The 20,047-nt window shown below is 39.3% G+C and overlaps 1 protein-coding gene and 1 long non-coding RNA gene across 2 annotated transcripts; one reads left to right on the forward strand and one right to left on the reverse strand.

Moving 5' to 3' along the window:
- Positions 1-281: 281 nt before the first annotated feature.
- LOC145233023 (uncharacterized) lies at positions 282-8,294 on the forward strand. Its single transcript, XM_080097688.1, has 3 exons — positions 282-490; positions 1,227-1,319; positions 7,775-8,294. Exons 1-3 carry the CDS (start codon positions 357-359, stop codon positions 7,956-7,958), a joined length of 411 nt encoding a protein of 136 aa, XP_079953814.1. The 5' UTR covers positions 282-356; the 3' UTR covers positions 7,959-8,294.
- Positions 8,295-11,746: 3,452 nt separating this feature from the next.
- Positions 11,747-16,714, reverse strand: LOC145234073 (uncharacterized). Its single transcript, XR_013861268.1, has 2 exons — positions 13,058-16,714; positions 11,747-12,994 (listed from the first exon to the last, which is right to left on the reverse strand). It is a non-coding gene; the product is annotated as an uncharacterized LOC145234073 (long non-coding RNA).
- Between the last annotated feature and the right edge of the window lie 3,333 nt (positions 16,715-20,047).

The following is a 20,047-nucleotide window of genomic DNA, read 5'->3' on the forward strand; positions in this document are numbered from 1 at the left end:
TTTAACTTGAGGATGTCTTAAGATGGTTTTTTGGTTTTGTGACACAGAGTTTTCAGACGTCGTGTTTCTTTTAAGCTCATTTAAAGACTGCTTTTTAAATTTTGGGGCTTCCTTGTTATCTTTTAAATGATAGAGTTTGTTTACATAGTACCACAAATAGGGCATTAGGGTTTTATAGCTAATGGGACCAGGAGCAATACAGAAATTGCCAAACATCTTTTCACAGTCATTAATGATCGCCAAACCAAAAAATAACGAAATTCAGAAGCAGGTTTGCCGTTTAAGCAGGGTTGATAAAGACAAAAACCGCTCAAAAAATTACTGAACTGTGATTCCAAACCACTAGAACTCGAAGAATGTTGAACGACAGTCATAGAAACAAGGAGGCAAAGGCTCTTCTTGATCGACTTGCGTCTGATTTGGAAAAAGATTTAAGGATTATTGAAAGCTGGAGAAAGCGGACGTTGAGACTGAGATGCAATGAGCAAAGGTAAGAGGTTTGAATACTTTGTAAGTTTTAACAATAAACATCAGGACAACAAGTCCCACTCGGGTCGTCCTATTTGGACAAAATCACTTAAACCGCAGCAAACTCGCAAACAAACAAACGAAAACAAATGCAATTTAGCTGAAAATATATAGTAGAGGTAAATAAAAAATGCCGATTTCACACTGTTTAAGCTCGACCGCGGAATTTTTTATATGTTCCCATAATAGCTCATATGTCGACAAACCAAATGATGGCTGACCCAGTTAACATTAGTTGCATTTAAGGTTTGTTTTGCAATTTTTGAATATTTTGGAAATGTTTTCTTAACAAAATTTGCAACTTGCAAAGAAACGCAATCCACTTGCTCTTGTTCCTGTATTAACTGGATTTTTTCGTTGGTTCCCAGTTTACCAGGGTGTAGTAAGCAGCGATTATTAACCTAGCAAAAGTGCATTGCAAAACGAACTCGTGTGAGATCAAATGCAGTCACAGACTCAGAGCGTAATTTAGATTTAGCTCAGACATGGACATAAGGGGCTCTGGGACTAAATGTGGGAAATGGGAGTAAAGACCCGGTTTGTCAATCTTAGTACAAATCCAAATTTCGACAAAATCGATTTCCCAGCTTTAAATAACTTAAGGCTACAACAGGAGACTTGAAATTGATTTTTCTTCCCAACGCTAACATTATAGATTTTTTTTTCACATTTTTTTTAATAAACTTTTCTGTTTTCAGAGCGGTGCAAAATATGTTTCGTGTTATCCATAAGAACACCGGCCATCTTGGCACTGCAGTGCCCACTAGCGGAAGAGAAGCACAAGAAATAAGGTGAGTAATAGTGCTACCGACCATCGGCAGCAACGCAGATTCCTCACAGATTGTATAAACTATTCACAAATCCTGCGTGTCATGGTCAAAAATACTGCCCAACAAAATTTTTAGTGACAGCCAATTTTGTTTACACAGCAGTCGATTTTAGGCACCAACTGCGTAGCTGGTGCGTATATTAAGACAAACTATTAAAACACAAAGTTAATTTTCCATTTAGTACGTATATAGGAAAGTTTGATACCACTGGTGTTGTTACGAAATAAAATTAATAACAAACGCGCAAATTTGATCCGATGGCCAAAAAAGTAACGGTTTTTGGGCACGTCATATCTCAAGGAAGCAAGGAAGACTTCTGTACTAAATATAAAAAAATAAATAACAATAAAGTATTAGTTTTGAAGTTACCCAATAGTGGGCCTAAAAAGCTAGTTTAGGTCAAATATCAAAATCGGTGGAAAAAAAAGTGTTATGCTTCTGTTAAAAGATGTCACCAGAGAGCTTGTAACATATTACCCAGTGATCAATGTGTTTTTCAAATGTAAGCATGACATGTACAGCCTTGCTCAACAATAGTGCATGAAAACTTTGCTACCACTGCGAAAACAGTCAACTCAGCTATTGGAAGCATATAACGGCTTGTAGTAATGAAAGACCGCCTTGTCTAAGCCAAGCGGCCGCTAAGCAAACTGATTTTTCGTCCAGTTTCTTGTCAATTGGAATTAAGTCGATTGATCTGTAAAGGATCAAATATTTAATACATTCCGTAGGTGCGATTTGCTCGTGCCAGAAACCTGCTTCTGCGCTCACAGTGGCCTCTTTGATGACTTCATAATAGGCCTTGTTTACGCAGTCCGTCCCCAAGCGTGCTGCCGGGAACAGTAAATTAAGTTTGGATGAACATAAACGACTGCGGCGGAAAAATTGCTTTGAAGCTAGCGGGGTCTGCTGCTGGATATTGTTAAACTGCTTCTTAAAAGACAATATTGGGTGAAGCGAAAGAGGCGTGGCAGTGGGCGGGGCGGGCTCCCTGTGAAAGCCTCCGAAATCTCGTCAGTTATATTAAATTCAAACCAGTTCCAGAATTCCCAGCTGTGCTGATTATCGTATCAACGTGACGTCATGAATTATGACGCGCGCGCCGGCGACATCAAAAGCCCGATGCCGCGGTTTGTGACGTGGGGCCTTTGATGTGAGTTGATTGTATTTGACGTGGCACAGACAAAGCTGCTGCGCGAGACGTTTTACTTCATTGCCGGAGCTGATAAATTCACGTAGCCGGTAGCGGTACGTGCTGCACGGTTTGTGCAAAGAGAAAGTGAGAAAAAGGATTTTTATTTTGTCCATTATGACTCATAAAGGCGAGCGGATGTATTATCTGGTGAGGCAAAGGATGTTTTGATGCTTGTTTTGATGCAAGATGATTCAAAGATTACTGGAAATCGTTTTCTCCGGATGTCAAAAGCGGAAACAAACATGTTTTTCTCTGGGCACGTTGCCCACATTCTTTCAGCCGTTTTATAAAGTTGTTCAATGTGATTTACAATATTCAAAGCAAACGGAAAAATTATTTAACATATAGCCCCAACGTTGAGAAACATTTACAAAAAGCTTGTCGTTTGTCAATTACAAAGAATTAGGAACATTCAAAATCTTGAAGGAGTTTAAACAAATTTGCGCATGAAAATCCACGAGCACGTAGTTTAAAGAGTGAAACAAAAAAAAAACACGACAACAAAAATTATCCATAGGGAGGTTTCTAAAAACAATTTAACAATCGCTGTTGCTATCATTTTAAGCGTAGAAGAGGTGGTATTGCTAATTAAACTTAAAAAGAGCTACCGGAGAATCCCTCAAAGTAAGAAATACTAACACTGAACACTCGTGAAAAAAAATCGCCAACCACTGCTAGCGCCACAGAGCAGCACAAATACAACATTACATCTTGTGTCTTGTTTATTATTCGCCCGCTTTGAATAATAAAATATCTTCAAACATTACCCTGCAACATGGTCTAAATTGGTTGCTTGTTGGTGACCTTATTAACAGTACATTGCGACCGTGTGTGGTCTTTGAAAATAATACGAACCACTCGCTCAAACGGCTTTATGTCTTGTCACAGCTGCACTGATGAGATCTTATAGATCGAAACAGGGTTTGCAGCCTGCAGATAACATTTGGGCCAAATCAGGTCAATCAATTGTTGTTTAACTCTCGAAAAATGACATAACTAATGTTTTTTTACATTTACCCCCAAAAGCATGTCAAAATGGCCTCATGGGTTTAAATATATCCCTGTTTAAGACCCTCCCGTTTAATGGTAACCGTTGACAGATGGAAAGTGATCAAAACAAGATGTTTGTGATTTTAAAACTTTTGCTAAGCTCGTTTCCAAGTCACGCTCATCATGAAAATCGCTTCATGTTTTTATTACAATATTGACACAAGCATCGCGCCCACAGAACTTATCACGATTATCGTGACGTCAAAATCGCGTTCACGGCCTTATGACGTCACACATCAAACAGAGAAAGTTGGAGAAAGCGATTTCGAGTTTAATCGTCCGTAAAAGCTTTTGAATTCGAACTCTTTTGCGCCTTTACTGTAAATAGCAACAGTGCGTAATAGGGATTTCGTAATTAGGGCCAGTAATTGCAGTAAAAGGGTGTAAATTGGGATGTTTCAGCCGTAAGAGCCTTGTCAAGGTGTGGATAATTACAGTTTGGTGTCCAGAAGTGCTATGACAACCCCGACACATCTGGAGATCGTGCTAAAACTGTTTTAGGAGAGTGACGTAAGTTTAATATTGACAAAAATATCTGGTAAAATTTTCTCATGAAAACATGCCCATAAGGTAACAGTTCCCAACCTCGGCCTTATACTCCCTTTTTGCATTTCATTTCACATGTTGTGAAACTTAAAGTTGCTTTCACTGACAAAAACTGTGCAAAAGGTTTTAACAAACCTAATAACAGCCAAATTTAGATTTTATTTTTAACTGACAATTTGGTTGTTGCTCTCCTGTTCAGGGTTTTTGAACATTGTGGTTTGCCGCCCGTTAAAAATTTTGGGTTTCGAATGCGACGGAAAGAAATTAAGAACTCGAGTATAATCGCGAAATATACACATACAATATATCCTACATATCCTAAACTAAACGGCATAGCATTTCTAGGTCTATTTAACTTTCCATTCTGCACAAAAATTTTGCAGGAAGGCAGAAATTCTTGTTATTACACAAAACAAGTCAAACCATTTAACCCCACTGACCTTTCGGGGCAAATCCTGTTGGGTGCTCCCGCCAAAACGTGAACCCCGCCCGTATAAACTTGTCACTTCACGAAGGGTGTGCTCGGCCACCCGCAATTTCCTTGCATTCCATGTTAATGACGTATACACGCATCACATGATCGTGACGTCAAAGCAACTAAAGGTCAAGTTTTATACTCACAAGGTCAAGGTTTAATAAACATCATATCGCAACATTTTCAAGCATTGCACCTTGACTAAAAGCTATCTACGTCACTCGCATGAATTCTCTGGCCAATTTTTTACTCGACAAAGCACCACAAAAGGTACTATGACGTCATAAGCGTGGTTCATTCGAGACAGAATTGCAACCATTCCAGGGAAATGTGCCAGCGATGCGATGCGTAATCCCATTGTTTTCAGAAGCCACGTTTTTCCATCATTGTCGGGTCACCTCTTGTATGTTTCGTCCACATTGCGCGCTAAATGTGTGGTTTGGCGAAAGATTGCGTTCCAAGACGCAAAAACCTCGGGCACATCTCGTGCGTCAGCAGTTGTTTTGGCAAAGTGTTTGTTTCGTCACAGACACCATTCTATGTCCATTATGCGTCATGATGGGTGAGTGGTACGCCCACCCACTCTTAAGTTGGATCACATGACATTTTCCCACCGAAAAACTAAAGTTTCAATTTTCCAATGGTCTCAAGAGCTCTTGACCAATTAGCGAAGGACACGTAGTAATCAAAGATTGCACCACAAACTTCTGACGTCAAACCCGGGAATTTCGTCAAAAGGAAGTTTGTATTGTTTTAATGGAGTCACCGCAGTAACTTGATACCTTTATGATTTTCTTCATTGACTACAGATGAATAGACATTAGGGATGAGCCGAGCCGAGCCAGAACCCGAGTACTCGGTACCGAGCATCGCTATTTTTGATGCTCGGTGCTCGGCCGAGCAGTTGCACAAACTGACCCGAGCATTAAATTTGCATATTCATGCCCTGCTAACATAGGTAACTAGTGTTCGAAAGGGTGTCTATGAACAAAAACAAATGATTTTTCAAATGTATTAGATTGTGGAAAAACGTGTACTTCTGAGGCCTGTAACAGCTTAATACATCGCCGGTGACGTAAGAGACCTTGTAGAGCTAAAACGTATAAAGGGGATTTTTTGTGACGTCATAATGCACCGAGCATTAACGTGAGATGCTCTGTGCTCGATCAAACAGAACATTTGCGATTTTGGCACATCCCTAATAGACATCATATAATTACTAGTGATGCACCGAAGTTTCGGTTGGCCGAAACATTTCGGCCGAATACGCTGTGTTTCGATGTTTCGGTTTCGGCCGAATTTTCAAAAACTTTTTGATTGCATGGATTTAATGCCTAAACTATGATTTGCGACAATACGAAACGTCATAAATTAACTAATTTTTGTGTCTACAAAATACGAGCTACGTTGTCTGCAAAATATTACAATTTTAGTAGCGCTTTCGCATTGTGAAAGTGATTTATATTTGTCATAATTCACTTCACTCGCATCAACGTCACAAGGTTCAGTTGAAAACATCCATATAAACGGGGATTTTAGGTTCGGCCTGAATCGGCCGAAATTATTCGGCCTTGTGGCCGAATATTCGGTTTCGGCCCGAACCTTTTTAGGCGGGTTCGGTGCATCACTAATAATTACCCATCCCGTCTGATTACCAATTTTAACGTCATTAAAATACTAACAAAATATATCATACATTCATGTGCAAAGTTCGTGTGCCAGAGCCGCTATGGAAAAACCATTGAATGTGCCAGAGCCGCTCTGGAAAAACCATTGAATAACCCTCAAAACGAGGCCTCCTATATATATCGTATAACTTTAATTGCAACTTAACGTTGTCGCCAACATACCGAATTCGTACTTAATCACAATGCAAAGCATTTTCAAGCTACCCTAAGTATTGAATTTGATGCAAATCCCTATAGCTTCAAATTAAAAGAAAGTGTTAACTAAAAGTAGATCCAAAAACTATTAGGATATAGGCTTTTTTTAGGATATATTTAGGATATATTTCGGAATCGCCGAAACTAGTGGTTCTCAACTGGTGGTTCATGGTCCAAGCTATTCATTTAATTGAACTAGTGGTAGTTGACCTGGAAAGAGTTGAAATCCACTGGCTTACACCATATTTTTGTTGATATAGCGAACCTTCGCACACTTTAAATCGCAAAAGTTGTAAATGGCAGTTTGGTGCTTATATAATACATAAGCCCATTTGCAGTTGGTCACGTTTTTTTCACCTCAAACGGTTTCTTGCTGCATAAAAGACAAACTGTTGAACCGATGTAAAAGTTGCTTGTCATCACATCATTAGAACATACCGAAATTTCTATCGTCAGAAGTTTGAACTACTGAAGCAAAGATTTAGGATTTTCACCAGCGTGACACAAACCTTTGAAAAAATCAACAAGTTATGGAGTAAACAAGCGTAACTTTATTGCATCTCCTTCCACACTTCGACATATTGCAACGCAACGGAACAGGTCATGACAGATTATGTGTGTTGGAGAATACAGTCGTCTGTTATCGTTCCGCTGCTTGTGTTGAAATGCCTGAATTTGGTGTTCAATCCCGGAAAGGTTATTGTAAAGCTCTGGCCAACCTGACGATTTGTATCCAACTCTGACCTTTACGTTTAGAGAGACAGTCAAACCAGGGGATAAGTGTTTAGGCTAATGCAAAGTTCGAGATTTTATTCAAGTATGAAACTAACGAATACATCGACCTAGCTCGCACTGTTGGCTGATTTGGCTTCTTCAAAATATTTTTTAATATTCGCTGATTACAAAAAAGGAAATTTTAGATTATCATGAATGCAATCTCAACAAAATTTAGCTCTTCCAGCAGTTTTTATTATAATATGCCAACGTTTCGATGTCCCATACGAGACACCTTCATCAGGGTAATGATATAAATTGAAAACACAAAGTTGTGATAAAACAAGGGCGGTAAAACACACACAAAAGTAGTAAAAAACGCAGTGCGCACCAATGGTTAAGTGATATGCACTTAGTTTTTGTTTCATGAAATTGTGGGTTTTACTCAAGTTTTGGGTCCAATCTTCAAGTCGCTAAAGAAAAGCCCTGGAGTGTTGCTCCTGATCGTCATTTTAAACTCTAGCAAAACCCATGCATTGTCTCGTTTTTTTAGGAGCAAGTTAGGCTTTAATCCCCGCATGAACTTCGCCAAGGTCGACTTCCAACAAGGTCTGACGTCACAAGTGGCTCGCGAAGAATACCGACGCAATTATGACGTCAATCACGTGATCAAAAGATATCGAGCAAAGAAACAGCTGACATGGCCGACAGTCGTTGACAATGAAAGTGAAAAATAAATGTGTTTTTTTACGGAAGAACGCAAAACCAACAACTCTTTCCTGTCCTGTTCTTTAGTACTACCGTTTTATTTTGGTTATTTTATTGGATTTCTTGATGTTCGCAAATGCAGCATAACAACTTATTCCTTAGATGCAGTATCAGTAGAATATGTAACGTGTGTGCAGTAACCAACCAATTCTTTAGTTTGATAAACGTTTGTTCTATTATAATACTTAATCATACCTTATATGGTCCTACATAGTGCCCTGCGTGATGTTCGAAATTTTGCACCGATAATGATACAACAGCCATTGTTGAAACCTTTGCAATGAAATACAAACACTGTAAACGATTCTCGGTGCAGTTATGTTTTTATCAACTATTTTCCGTCGATTGTCTCCATTCTAAATAAGCTGTAATGTAATCAAGGCTTCCGCGTTTACAGTCCAGAAAAAACAAACAAACAATGGTTTAGGAACAAATCACTGCAAGCAACCGCTAATCCATAGCGCTACCTTCCAGTTTTTGTTGTCCACATAACACGCAAGCCGTTCCCCCCACAACACAGACAACCCTTTGTTTTTGCTGTTCCAACCAGCAGATTGGTTTATTCAACACGCAAATATAAGCGCCCACTGACAAGCAATACAGTATATTTAAACTAAAAAAAAATCTCCCAGCTCGTTGATTGGTGGATGAAGAGTACAATCAACCTTATGCTTTTGAATTCAAATTTATTAAAGCATAGTCGTGCATCCTTATTAATTCAAGATAAATATACTTCGCCTTTGCGGCATCTTTAGTATCTTATTTAAACAGAATGATAAGCAAAACTTGTTTGTGAATTTGTTATCAACAACACACATAAGCACTCTCTAGCCATAAACACAGCTTTGTTATTGATTGTTTAACCTACATTCCGTTCCCTTTTGTCAAAACGCCATGTTCACGAAATTCTCGTTGCTCGGGTTTCGCACAACCGGGGAATCCCCACCGCATTGACCCTGTGAGTCCGGTTGGATTTCAGCGCAGAAGCGAACTTTCGAACTTGCAAGGATCGGCTGACAGCGAAAGTCGACCGCTGAATCAACAGATCAAGTCACCCGAATCGCGCAATGCATGTCTACAAAGCCTGCGGTAACCACTGGCAACACGACTAGCGGCGGGCTGGGGGGAGGGGTGACGGGTCGTTTTGTTTTCCTATTAAGAAGCGTTGAAAACAAACACGGACTCTGCAAATGTTAAACTAAACTTAGTGGGGTTGGTTTTGTGTATATAAAGACGGTTTTACTTTTGCCGTAAATACGACGTCCTTTACCTAGTAATGAATCCGTGTTTTTGCTTCTGAAGCGTGAGTTAAAGTGACTGATGACTTGGACATGCTCGGTAAACATTACAGTTGAGTTGCAGGCAACTTGCGGTCACTGTGTTAAACGCTTCGCTTAGTTCTGTACCCTTAGTCTTACTTAAATAATTGTTGTTTACAGAAAATCCCAAACCGTGCAGAACGTTCGCAAAGAATTTAAGTATTAACCTGAAGAGTGTACAGTTTCAAGCTTAACACTTTAAATTTGTTTACATGTTCTGCAAACGTAAAAATTTTCAAAACATTTAAACAGAATAGGGTCAGCTACAAATAATTCACATTTCTTACTCAAAATAAAGTTCATTTCTTGTGAAAGATTTTACTTTGTTAAAATAAACATTTTAGGGTCATTTGGCATTACATTGTAAGCTGTAAACAAAACAAACGCCTATGGTTGATTATATCCATAATTTTGTACACAACATGTGATCCTGTGAAAGAGTTCCAATTTGGGGATCATCATGTTAAAGGCAAGAGCCCTCTGACCAAGTCTTTATACAAGACCGTGGCTGGATTCGAACCCATAAGCTTCCGAGCATAAGTCACTTGAGTGTAAACCCGTCCATCTTTAAAGGAATTAATTTACATTGTCCAATATATCTTTGATCGTAAGCAATCAAGTTTCATCAAAACGTTTCGGCCCGATAATTAGGCACCGGTTGCTATTGTACCTATCACAATGCAAGGTAATACTATCTGAAGCACAACACAGAACCAAAATAATTGTGATGGTAAATTCTGCGTTTGCTGGACACGAGCTGGTATTACGGATTGGCAATTCACAATCGTTATTTCAAACTTATCATTATCGGCAGCTGTGCCATTATTCCGCGGGATCGAACCGGTCATAAGGCGGCAAAACGCTTCACGATTTTCCGACAATGATGTTAAGACATCGGGCAAGGTGGCAGTTACTTGCGACAGAAAACGTGTAATGACGCTGCATAAAGGCACGAGTAAACGCGCAGCAACTCGCATGAGCCATGGTCAAAGTTATGTGCACGTGGAAATGCTATTTGCTACGTGGAAATGCTATTTGCTTTTGCCAAATACGATTATGTTTGGAAACGTTCTTACTATTAACAACAAAAAGTTGACAACAACAAGCTGTTTTGCCATTCAAAATAGTAATAAATTTGTGGCACGATGGTCAAATAGATCTTTTGTTAAAATGAACATTACATACCCCAAAATCTGCAGGGCCTGAACGCAAATAAACAATTTCTGTAATAGTTTATTTAAGTCTGCCTGCTCATGTTTTGTTTGTGGGATGGAGTCTTGTCCACAACGAAAATTTCCCAGTTTTTTTGGAAACAACGGCCCTAACCGGGATTCGCACCACCAAAGCAACGGTTGCAAGAGTCGTGTATTTCATATCCGACTATCGTTGTGACAACCTGGTCTAAAGCTTTTATATTTGTGGGCTGTAATGCAGTAACGCAGCAGATATAAGCCACAACGAAAAGTTTCCATATATACGTACTTGACGTAAGCTGTACCGATACCCGAACTAACTGTCATTTGTATTATCAAAGTAAATTGCAATTTACGATTAGAAGATCATGTTGCCTTTTAACGTTACATAAAGTTATTAATGCAATATTAGTCATATAATACATGTATTAAACTTTGCCCATTAAACTAGGTCCATTATATTCCGTTCATATTGTGTTAAAAGCAAATTTGCATGGCATTTTCTTTATTCAAATGCAACCCCATTTGATTTTGATCTCCGAGAGTTTTAATTTTTGCGTGGGTAGCTTTGGCATACAGGCGGAACCGAGATAGGCAGTAGAATATTGGAAATCCCAGGCCGCGGGCCACGTTTTCAAACGTGAAATGCAAATGCACAAATCATTTTGAGACGTGACCAAAGTTCTCTCCTTGATGAGTATTAAATGCCAATATAAACCCAGCGTCAAATTACCTGAAGGTTAATAACTGCTTAGTAAAGCGCGCCACGCAAGGGTTAAGCAAACCAGATTGATGCCCAAAATGAAACCGCATTTTTAAAAATAACTTAATATTTTTGTGTCAACCAGCCTACACAAGACGTGTAAATGCCAAACCATGTAGTACCAGGTGTAGTTAGGACTTTAAACGAATGCCAATAAACATTTGTGTTCAAGCAAAGTTCAAACTTAATTACTTGTCTCGTCTAGCCCTTTTCCTGATGACTTGAATAGGTAGCTATTGTTTAGAATCATGTTCATAAATGACGGTTATCATTTAATCCATTGTGATTAGCTGATTTTGGGTGTGATTTGCATGGTACGTTTCCAAGAATATTATACCATTATAAATACGTGGGGGGTTAATATAGCAACTACCTGGTATAAATAGCCTTACCCAGCAAAGTACAATGGTAATGAAAGCGAACCAACGTATATTAACATTCCAATTTTGACGTGGCCTATTGCTGTCATGTACATTTAACTCGTCAAACAGCCGACTCATGTGCTGCACTGAGTGCTTTTAAGTAAAACATTAGTTTTATGTTTTGCAGCAAACGAGACCATAAGCAGTAAATCCAACAAGTTTTTTTTACAAAATATACGCCTTTAACATAACCAAATCAAGTTTCACACATACTGGGAATTTTGAAAGTATTTGTCATTGTAGGAAAATCAAATTTTTCAAGAAATCATTGAAAACATGATGTTGTTGATTAAAAACCTACCGAATGGGCAAAAATAGATCAAAAACATATTTTTAGGACGTGAAACGTAACAAACACAAAAACAAGCCTCACTTCCGTTCAAGCTTTACTAAAACACTGCGAAAGACAATCAATTAGCAATGCAGCAAGCAAATAACTCTGTGCGGGCGGCTTTGAAGAAACGCCAAGTACAAAACCACAACAAAGTGGGAAAACACGAACACACTTCGTAAGAACAAGACACAAAAGCTGTGGCAACTAATTAAACACAAATGACCTTTAGTTGAAAGCGAAAGTAGTAATGCTTTGCGGCAGCCGCCACACCCTGCATGTTGTCATTTGAAAAGGGTGCGCGTTACGGACGGCTTGTTCAGGTCTACTTACGAAATATTTGTTTTGAAATGCCTGCAATCACGACATCAAAATAGTTTTGGGCCAAATGTCATTAGGATTAAGTTGTCAATATTGTTTTGATTCTAATCTCAGTTTTGACCTTTTCTCCTATTAGGAGACTCCTAAGGTTTGGCAGCATTTACGCTGAAAAGAGAATTCCATCAACGGTTTCAGATCTTGGTGCGACTTTTAAACACAATTGTATTGGTGTGCAATGCACAAGTAATATGTAACAATCGACAAATGTCACACTTATGTAGAAAAGCTCTACAAAAGCTTTTACGGAATTCTTACAGTTTAACAAAAATGTCGTTCAACTGGTGTTAATGTTAAACAAAAATACTAGTTGTTTCTATCCATAACTTGTATTTTCGCTGACGTTTCGTCCACCAGAACGGTAGGACTTCTTCAGAGCAATGAATGACGAATGCAAGCAACGAGCGAAAGGCGCAAGAACAGCGTGATACCATGAAAAATAATTATATTATAACAAAGGCCATCCGAAAAGAGTAGCGTCCGTTGCAAAACGATGAAGCGGCACTAATGTCCGAAATTTGATGGATTGGTCGGGCGTCTTGGGTGGATTCCTTTTCAAACAGTTGGTACATCGAGCTGTCCCCTAGGAGCGATTGAGCCTAAGTTCGTAATGTAGTCTATCATTAACACCAGTTGAACGACATTTTTGTTAAATATGCAACCTGGTGGACGAAAACGCCTGTACAGCATTCTTACAGTTGTTGATAAATTTCCACTTCATCATACAGAGTTCGTTTTCAACTCGCTTAATGAGTCACAAAACACATGTGATATTTGCAACTTTACACAATAAAATTCGGTAGTTATAGCAAAGTGTGTGAAAAAGCAAACATAACATGAGGGTCAAAATAAGCGTTACCGAATAATGAGAAAAGATAACCTCAAAACTTCTTTTCGTTAACCATGAGAGCAGCAATCTGACCAACAAACATATCGCAAGAGCTTCTTTAATTAAGCTTTACAACTGGCTGTAGCCGCACAGTGTGTTAGCAAGCCGATTGTAGCTGCAGATAAGCTAACAAGTAGTGTGAGAAGCTACCACTAAACCCAACGCAAACACGCCTGGCTCCAGTAAATTCTATTGATCTGTTGAAACGTAAACATCACTATAAGCCATGTTTATCTGTTCGTCCTTTCGTGACGGAATCAAAAGCCAGCTGATTTTTATCGCGATTGCACTTAACAGGTGCAGACCAACCCAAATATTTGGAATCTTTGACACCCGAAGTGTGTTTTTGAGTGAAATGCTGCCACGAGGCAAAGCTTTTATCTCCCACTTTCATCTCAGTGTCGCTTTCTGTCGCTGACGATGTTAAACTTTATATAAGTCACCCCCAAAGTTTTTGATGGACCGGTTGTACCAGTAGGGTATGGAGCTATTAAATGACAAGGAAGCTGCAGAAACTGCACACTGCTTTTCGATCTACGTGATTTCAGCAGTGCAGCTGGTTTCGAAAAAGTTCGAAGTTTCGAAAGATGAATGCCACACTTTGATCGTCTTTTTAAAAAAAACGGACGAACAAAATTAGGTTTTAACAGTATTACGCTTTCACTACTTATCATTTGGGTCTTGGCCGTTATACTGGTGGATTAAGGCAAACCCAATTCTGAAACTATCTTCTTCATTTTACTCTTGATAAAACGTCTCGACGGACTAACACCACGTTGTTCGGGTTGATTTTCTTGGAGTTGGGTTCAGTTTTATTCCGACAAAGCACATGTAATAACGCTAAACATTCATATCAAGAATATTACGAGATAGTTGTCTCTGTGACCACCAGGATATAACTAAGAGAAAAGGTATCATTAAAACCTAAAATGCTTCTTTCATTACTTTAAAGTAAAACAAAACAAAACATCACGCCCCATTTCACGGCAACGTAATTTTTTATGCCAAATGGTCGTATCGGGGTATTTAATCACATTGTTTTATACAAGTTGAAAAACTTCATAACCAAACCGCCCGTAAACACAGTTCAAAGGAATATTCCACATCAAAGCACCGCCGTACCGCGTAAAGTGCGATGTAATTTCACCAACAGGAGTAGGGAGTTGCATGTGGTATTGAACAACACACATTGGGAAATTTGAACCGCTTCATTCTGTCCCTGCAAACTGGCTAATCAAGCTGTATTTATTTAAGAAACTAAAGCCCAAACCCGGGCCGACTTACAGCTCTGGATCCCTTAACTTGATTAAATTACTGAGGCCCACTAGAAGAGACCGTTATCACGTTTAAAATCACAATTCTAGAATGACGATGCTAATACGCCACAGTTGAAATTTGCCTATCGTTTTTAGTACAACTGTTTGTTTGTTTGTTTTACAATTCTAAAAATGGTCACATTCCAGAGAACGGTTTTTATGATCACCCGAAATGCTCTTAAGGGGCCCACGCTCTAAAAACATTGATGGAAATATATTTAGAATGTCGGACTATGTAGACAAATTAAGACAATGACCGTGTTAAAATAGTGCACCATTCGGCTTTTATATAGGCACAGCAGCTATATCAAAATGCACAAAAATAGCCTAATGAATGCCACAAGCATTTATTACTAGGAAGCAATTACTGTTGTGTCACTTTATCAAAACGAAACATAAAACCAATGTCAAGGAAGTGGCCCTGGAAACGAAACCACAGAGCATATTGCGAATTCACTATAAAAGGCGGAAGCTCAGTATTTTCGCGAACATGGATTCGACATGACTGTTCAAGTCTCGACCACAATTGGGCGCATATTACAGTTCAAAGAGCCTCGTACAGCGAGTAGCATAAATGCTGTGGCGACAAGCTGAAACAGGAAACGATGGTTAAGGGCTTTGGCCACAGCATCCGTTAATCGCATGCAGACACTTGCAGCAATTCCACGCGAACAACCACGAAATTCATAATCTCCGGCGCAATTACGACCAAAATAACTCAAGTTGGAACCCTAATTGCCCGGTAATTTGCCTTTCGAGTTCAAGGGCGTCAAGCACCTGGGTTTATTACCTGAACTGTTTATCTCGTGTCTGTAAATTAACTCGGACAAGATGTTGCAAAGGCGTTTACGGCACGGGTAGTACAAGACGCCACAGTGGCAAAGTAGCCACCAATTAAACATCTCGGCATATAATTAGACAAGAACTCAAGTCGTCGGTCACAATATCACTGCCAGATGAAGGCTGATTCGAATAAATCGCTAGGAAACGGCGAGAAAATTGCCTGATCTGATTGGCTAATTTCCAACAGCGAATAAACAAACCTTAACGAGACTTAATCTGGTTCCAATTACCCGAAAGCCGGTAAGACTAAGAGCATTGGCACCACAGGGGCTGATCGGTGAATATTTCGCATAGCTGAGAGGAGATGCTGTTTGCGGGGAGACCTGTCAATCAAACTTGAAGTACGAGGGAATGTAGAAACGCCTCCGTAAGACTTTTATTTGGTGGGATTGACAAACATCAAACAAAACAGGTAAAGCTTTTCGCAGTAACAAAATGTGGGCATTGTGATTTGTGGGTATTTCAGGATTTTTGAAAGCACTTTTAACAGATTTATAATTCTGTGCTAAATAAGACTAATTGTAAAAACCTTTCTAATACACCCACTGTGTGCATCACACCTTAAAATAAAGGATGAAGTAAATGGGTCTCTAGACTTAAGGAAGCAACAGCGCAAGTCAGTATGTTTAAAACAAGACGCTTTGACAAACATTTATAAAATACTGTCATTTTAAACAACCAAATATAAACACCGAAAAAAACATCCATGCACCAATTAGCCAGAACTTTGGTCTTCTTGTTAGAGAAAAGATTTCCCAGGGCAATAAACGTTGCTAATCTGCAACCCAAACTCAAGAGGCGACCACCCGTAGCATCAAGGTCACACCACAAAACACACAGACCCTTTGGCCCGCGCCAAATATCAAAGACGCTTACAGAATCAACTTACAATCACACTAGGAGGCAAAAACTTTCAAACAAAAACACCGAAGTCTGACGGCCCGTAGTGACACGCAAGCTTATTCAGCAATCAAGAGCTTTAGACCTCCTCGTGCACACTGGCGATTCAACTAGGACCCACAGAGCGATCCCAGACAGCTGATGGCCTGTGCAAATACTAAGGCAAACATCGTAGCTCGTTGGAGTGTTGGGAATCAGCAACGTGGTGGGTCTGATACCTGTCACTGCTTACCATCAATTACACACATTACCGTCGGATTTCGACAACTCTACGCCGAATGTCGTAATCCAAGGTGTAATTGTAAATGTTTGTTATTTCGAAATCCATTCGTGAAGTCTCAAGGACCTGAAATTCCGTGCTTGAACTTACACGGGATCGATGCTTTTAAGAACTACCAATATAAACCATTGTAGAATAACTCTGTTACGTCACAATAAACATTTCTTGATTCCTGGCCGACTAAAAATCACCACAGTATGCTCCATTCAAACTTTGCTCCCTAACCTCTTTAATGGAAAATGCTTTCCATTCTTAGCTAACCTCTTTAGTACGAACAAATCAATGTTTTGATAAAGTTTAATCTTCAGTCAAGTATAAATGTTCTGTTCGAGGAAGGGGTCAAAACTTTTCTTGGAATGGCAAGGTTCAAAGTTGACCTTGCTGTATACATTCTATGAAAACGGTACAAAAAATGTTTAAAAGCTACATGCCAAATGATTTCATATTGTACTTTCTTAAGTAGTGCGACGAAAAAGTAAAGCCTGAACAATAGGTACAAAATTAGATTTGCCAGAATACAATTACGACATAAATGTTGCCTAGTGTGAGGTCGAGTTCAAATCAATGTTGTTTTATTGAAGCTGTAGCCCAAACCCGGTCTGAGTTGCAACGATATTACGAGTTGTTCGATATTTCGACTTTTATAACTGGATCAATTTAAAGTCATCCTACAGAACGGATATAGCGATGTGTGTTGGACATAACTCTACTCTATAATTTATGACTAATGGCAAATACAAGGCGTAGCAGTGGCTGGTTCCAAAAGTATGAAATATTTTGCTGCACATGAAACCGGTTTTATCTAAAACCACAGAAGTCACCAAGTTGTATTGATTTGGATAATGCTTTGAACTTTGCTTCACGCTTAAAACAATTGCTTAAAACTTTATGTTTGGAACATAAGAACAAACATCACATTTCCAGTAACAAGCAAGATAATTTTCTGCTTTGCTATACTTTACAATTGACAAACTTTTTTAATGTTTACCGTTTCTCCCAAATCGTATGTAGCGATTCAAACGCGCACCAAATCGGTGGTCAATATGCCGTGAAAACGCCAGCCATGCTGTTAGTTAGTGATCGGTAGCATTGCATATTTCCAACAGCCGATAGGTGCAAGTTTTTTTGCAGTCATGCAAGGAATGAAACAAAAAATCTGGATAACTTTACAAGCAAACAAATAATTACGGCGTCGAGGCCGCAGCGAACTCAGCCAACAGTTCAACGCAGGCTAAAGGTTTGCCGCAAAAACATGAAACTTGGGAGATAAACTATCAGGGCAGCACATGCCGTAAACGTTGGTCTCGGGCCTTAATTGAAAAAGCAACTGAACGTCGTTTGAAGAGGAATGTGTACATGAGAAGGTTACTACGCTATACTATAGGCTATAAACAAACCTGAACTTAACACAAGCCCCCTTATGCCCTTTTGTCGTATATTAAAAGGAATTACAACACCAAGACGAAAAGCAGACACCATATTAAATAAAAGAGTCACAAAGGAAGTTGGAAACCCTTAATTACATTTTCTGATGTGCTTGGGATTTAAAAAAATGGTTGTGGTTTAGGGTTACGTTTGCGTTTACCTCTGTTGTTTTCTAACAGGCGTGCCATTGCCACAAAATAACTGCTTCTAGACATGTTGATTTGCTAATTTTGAAATGAGCCAGAAATTTGTGAGAAGTTGTACAAAAGCTTCTGTCAGGTTTGGAAATTAAAAAAGGTTTCAGCATAATGGGTTAGTAAGTTTTTGAATGAAAAAAATTCCTTAATTCCCGAATCTTACAAAACATTCAGAATACGGCCTTGGTGCTATAAATAGAACGGCATCATGTCACATACACTATGACACAATAGTGAATAAGATTGCGATATACAGAAGTGCCTACTGTGTGTAAACCTGTGATAACGAATTTCAGCGCGATAAAGTGTGAGATAAAGAACACTGAGACCCAAGAAAGCGATCTGCCATTCCATACACACAAGCACCTCCGTTCGACGTCAAAACAATCACAATCCACTTTCGCCAACGCTCTTTCTGTTGTGTCACAGACGCCGAGGCTGTTACGTCATAAAATGCGTTTGTTTTTCGATAGCGATGCACTGTCGGTCGCTTGCAACTCGAGCTGGGCGGCAAGCAGGACTTTGATCGTGTTCAGTGATGCGCGACACAGAAAGGGCCACGTGCCGGGCTTTGATGTGCAATGAGGCGTGACCTGTTCTTGTCAGCGGGTTTTGTTTGCCGAATTTGAAACGATGTGACCGCCTGAGTAGGAGATTTTAACTAGCGCCACTTGCGAAGCACCACCGTGTGATATTGATGTACTTGCATTTAGTTACATAGACTAAAGTAGTTTCTCTGAAAAGTATCATTAATTCAATAATAGCGGCAATCTTTACGTTTTTGCCATTGTTGTATCTCATAAATACTTGTTGCAAAATTTCATGTAACACCCCTCCAGGCTAAGAATACTGTTTAGAGTTTGGATGCATAGTTTGTGCAAGTCATTGGGGGCTATTGCTCATGCAAAATTCGATAGAATTTGACCCAAGCAAAGACATGGTCATACCACACCACTTTACACTAAACGCATGGTCATTTAGGGTTTTAGCTTTATGTTTCGCCTATTTGCATGTCCAATAACAAGTTTTCCGATACTAACTGGAGCCTACAACCAAATATTTAGGGAATGTTGTGTACGCAGCCTTACCAAACATGTTTGAATCCCGTTTTAACATTAAAGTAAACGTCCAAACCAGGAAAATATAAATAACTGTGCCAACACTTTTACAAATAGAACATTACGGACACTTCTTCTCAAACAAAAAGAACAAAAGTTGTCTTTAAAGTCCAGATGTTAGGTATGATTTTCTCCACATAAAAGATCCCCATTGAGAAACAAATTTTCTTGTGCAAGCAATACAGGCTAACCGTAAATGATACATTCTTATATTCGGAATGCATGGAAAGAGCACTGGGGCAAAGTATTAGAGGCGGCGGTACTGGTACTGTCATCAAAACCAGCAGTCCAGCACGCTTCCTGGTGAACTGGACATCTCTTTGAAGATGTGAGGCGAACCGACCGACTGAATTGGGAGTCTGAGCCCGAATACGACAGGAACAAACGGCCATTGTTCTGTTTTATCTCCATAGTCTGCAGCAAGGCGCGCTTTTGCATCCGGTTTGGCGGCCGTTGCAAAAAAATACGTAAGTCATGAAAGCGGTCATACATTTTACAGCTAGTGTGATAGTGACAAAATTTCAACTGAAAATACTCAAAAACTAAAAATCCTCATCTGTAACGAGATAAAAAAATGATTCCCTTGGAGCTTTATTCGTCAGGTAGCAAAAATAATTTCCTTCAAAATCCATTTTTGGGCCCATTTTAGCTTTTAGAATAAAATTTAGTTTTTTGTCCTTTTTA

Source organism: Phallusia mammillata, chromosome 6, assembly GCF_965637545.1.
Source record: "Phallusia mammillata chromosome 6, kaPhaMamm4.hap1.1, whole genome shotgun sequence".
NCBI classification, from domain to species: domain Eukaryota; kingdom Metazoa; phylum Chordata; class Ascidiacea; order Phlebobranchia; family Ascidiidae; genus Phallusia; species Phallusia mammillata.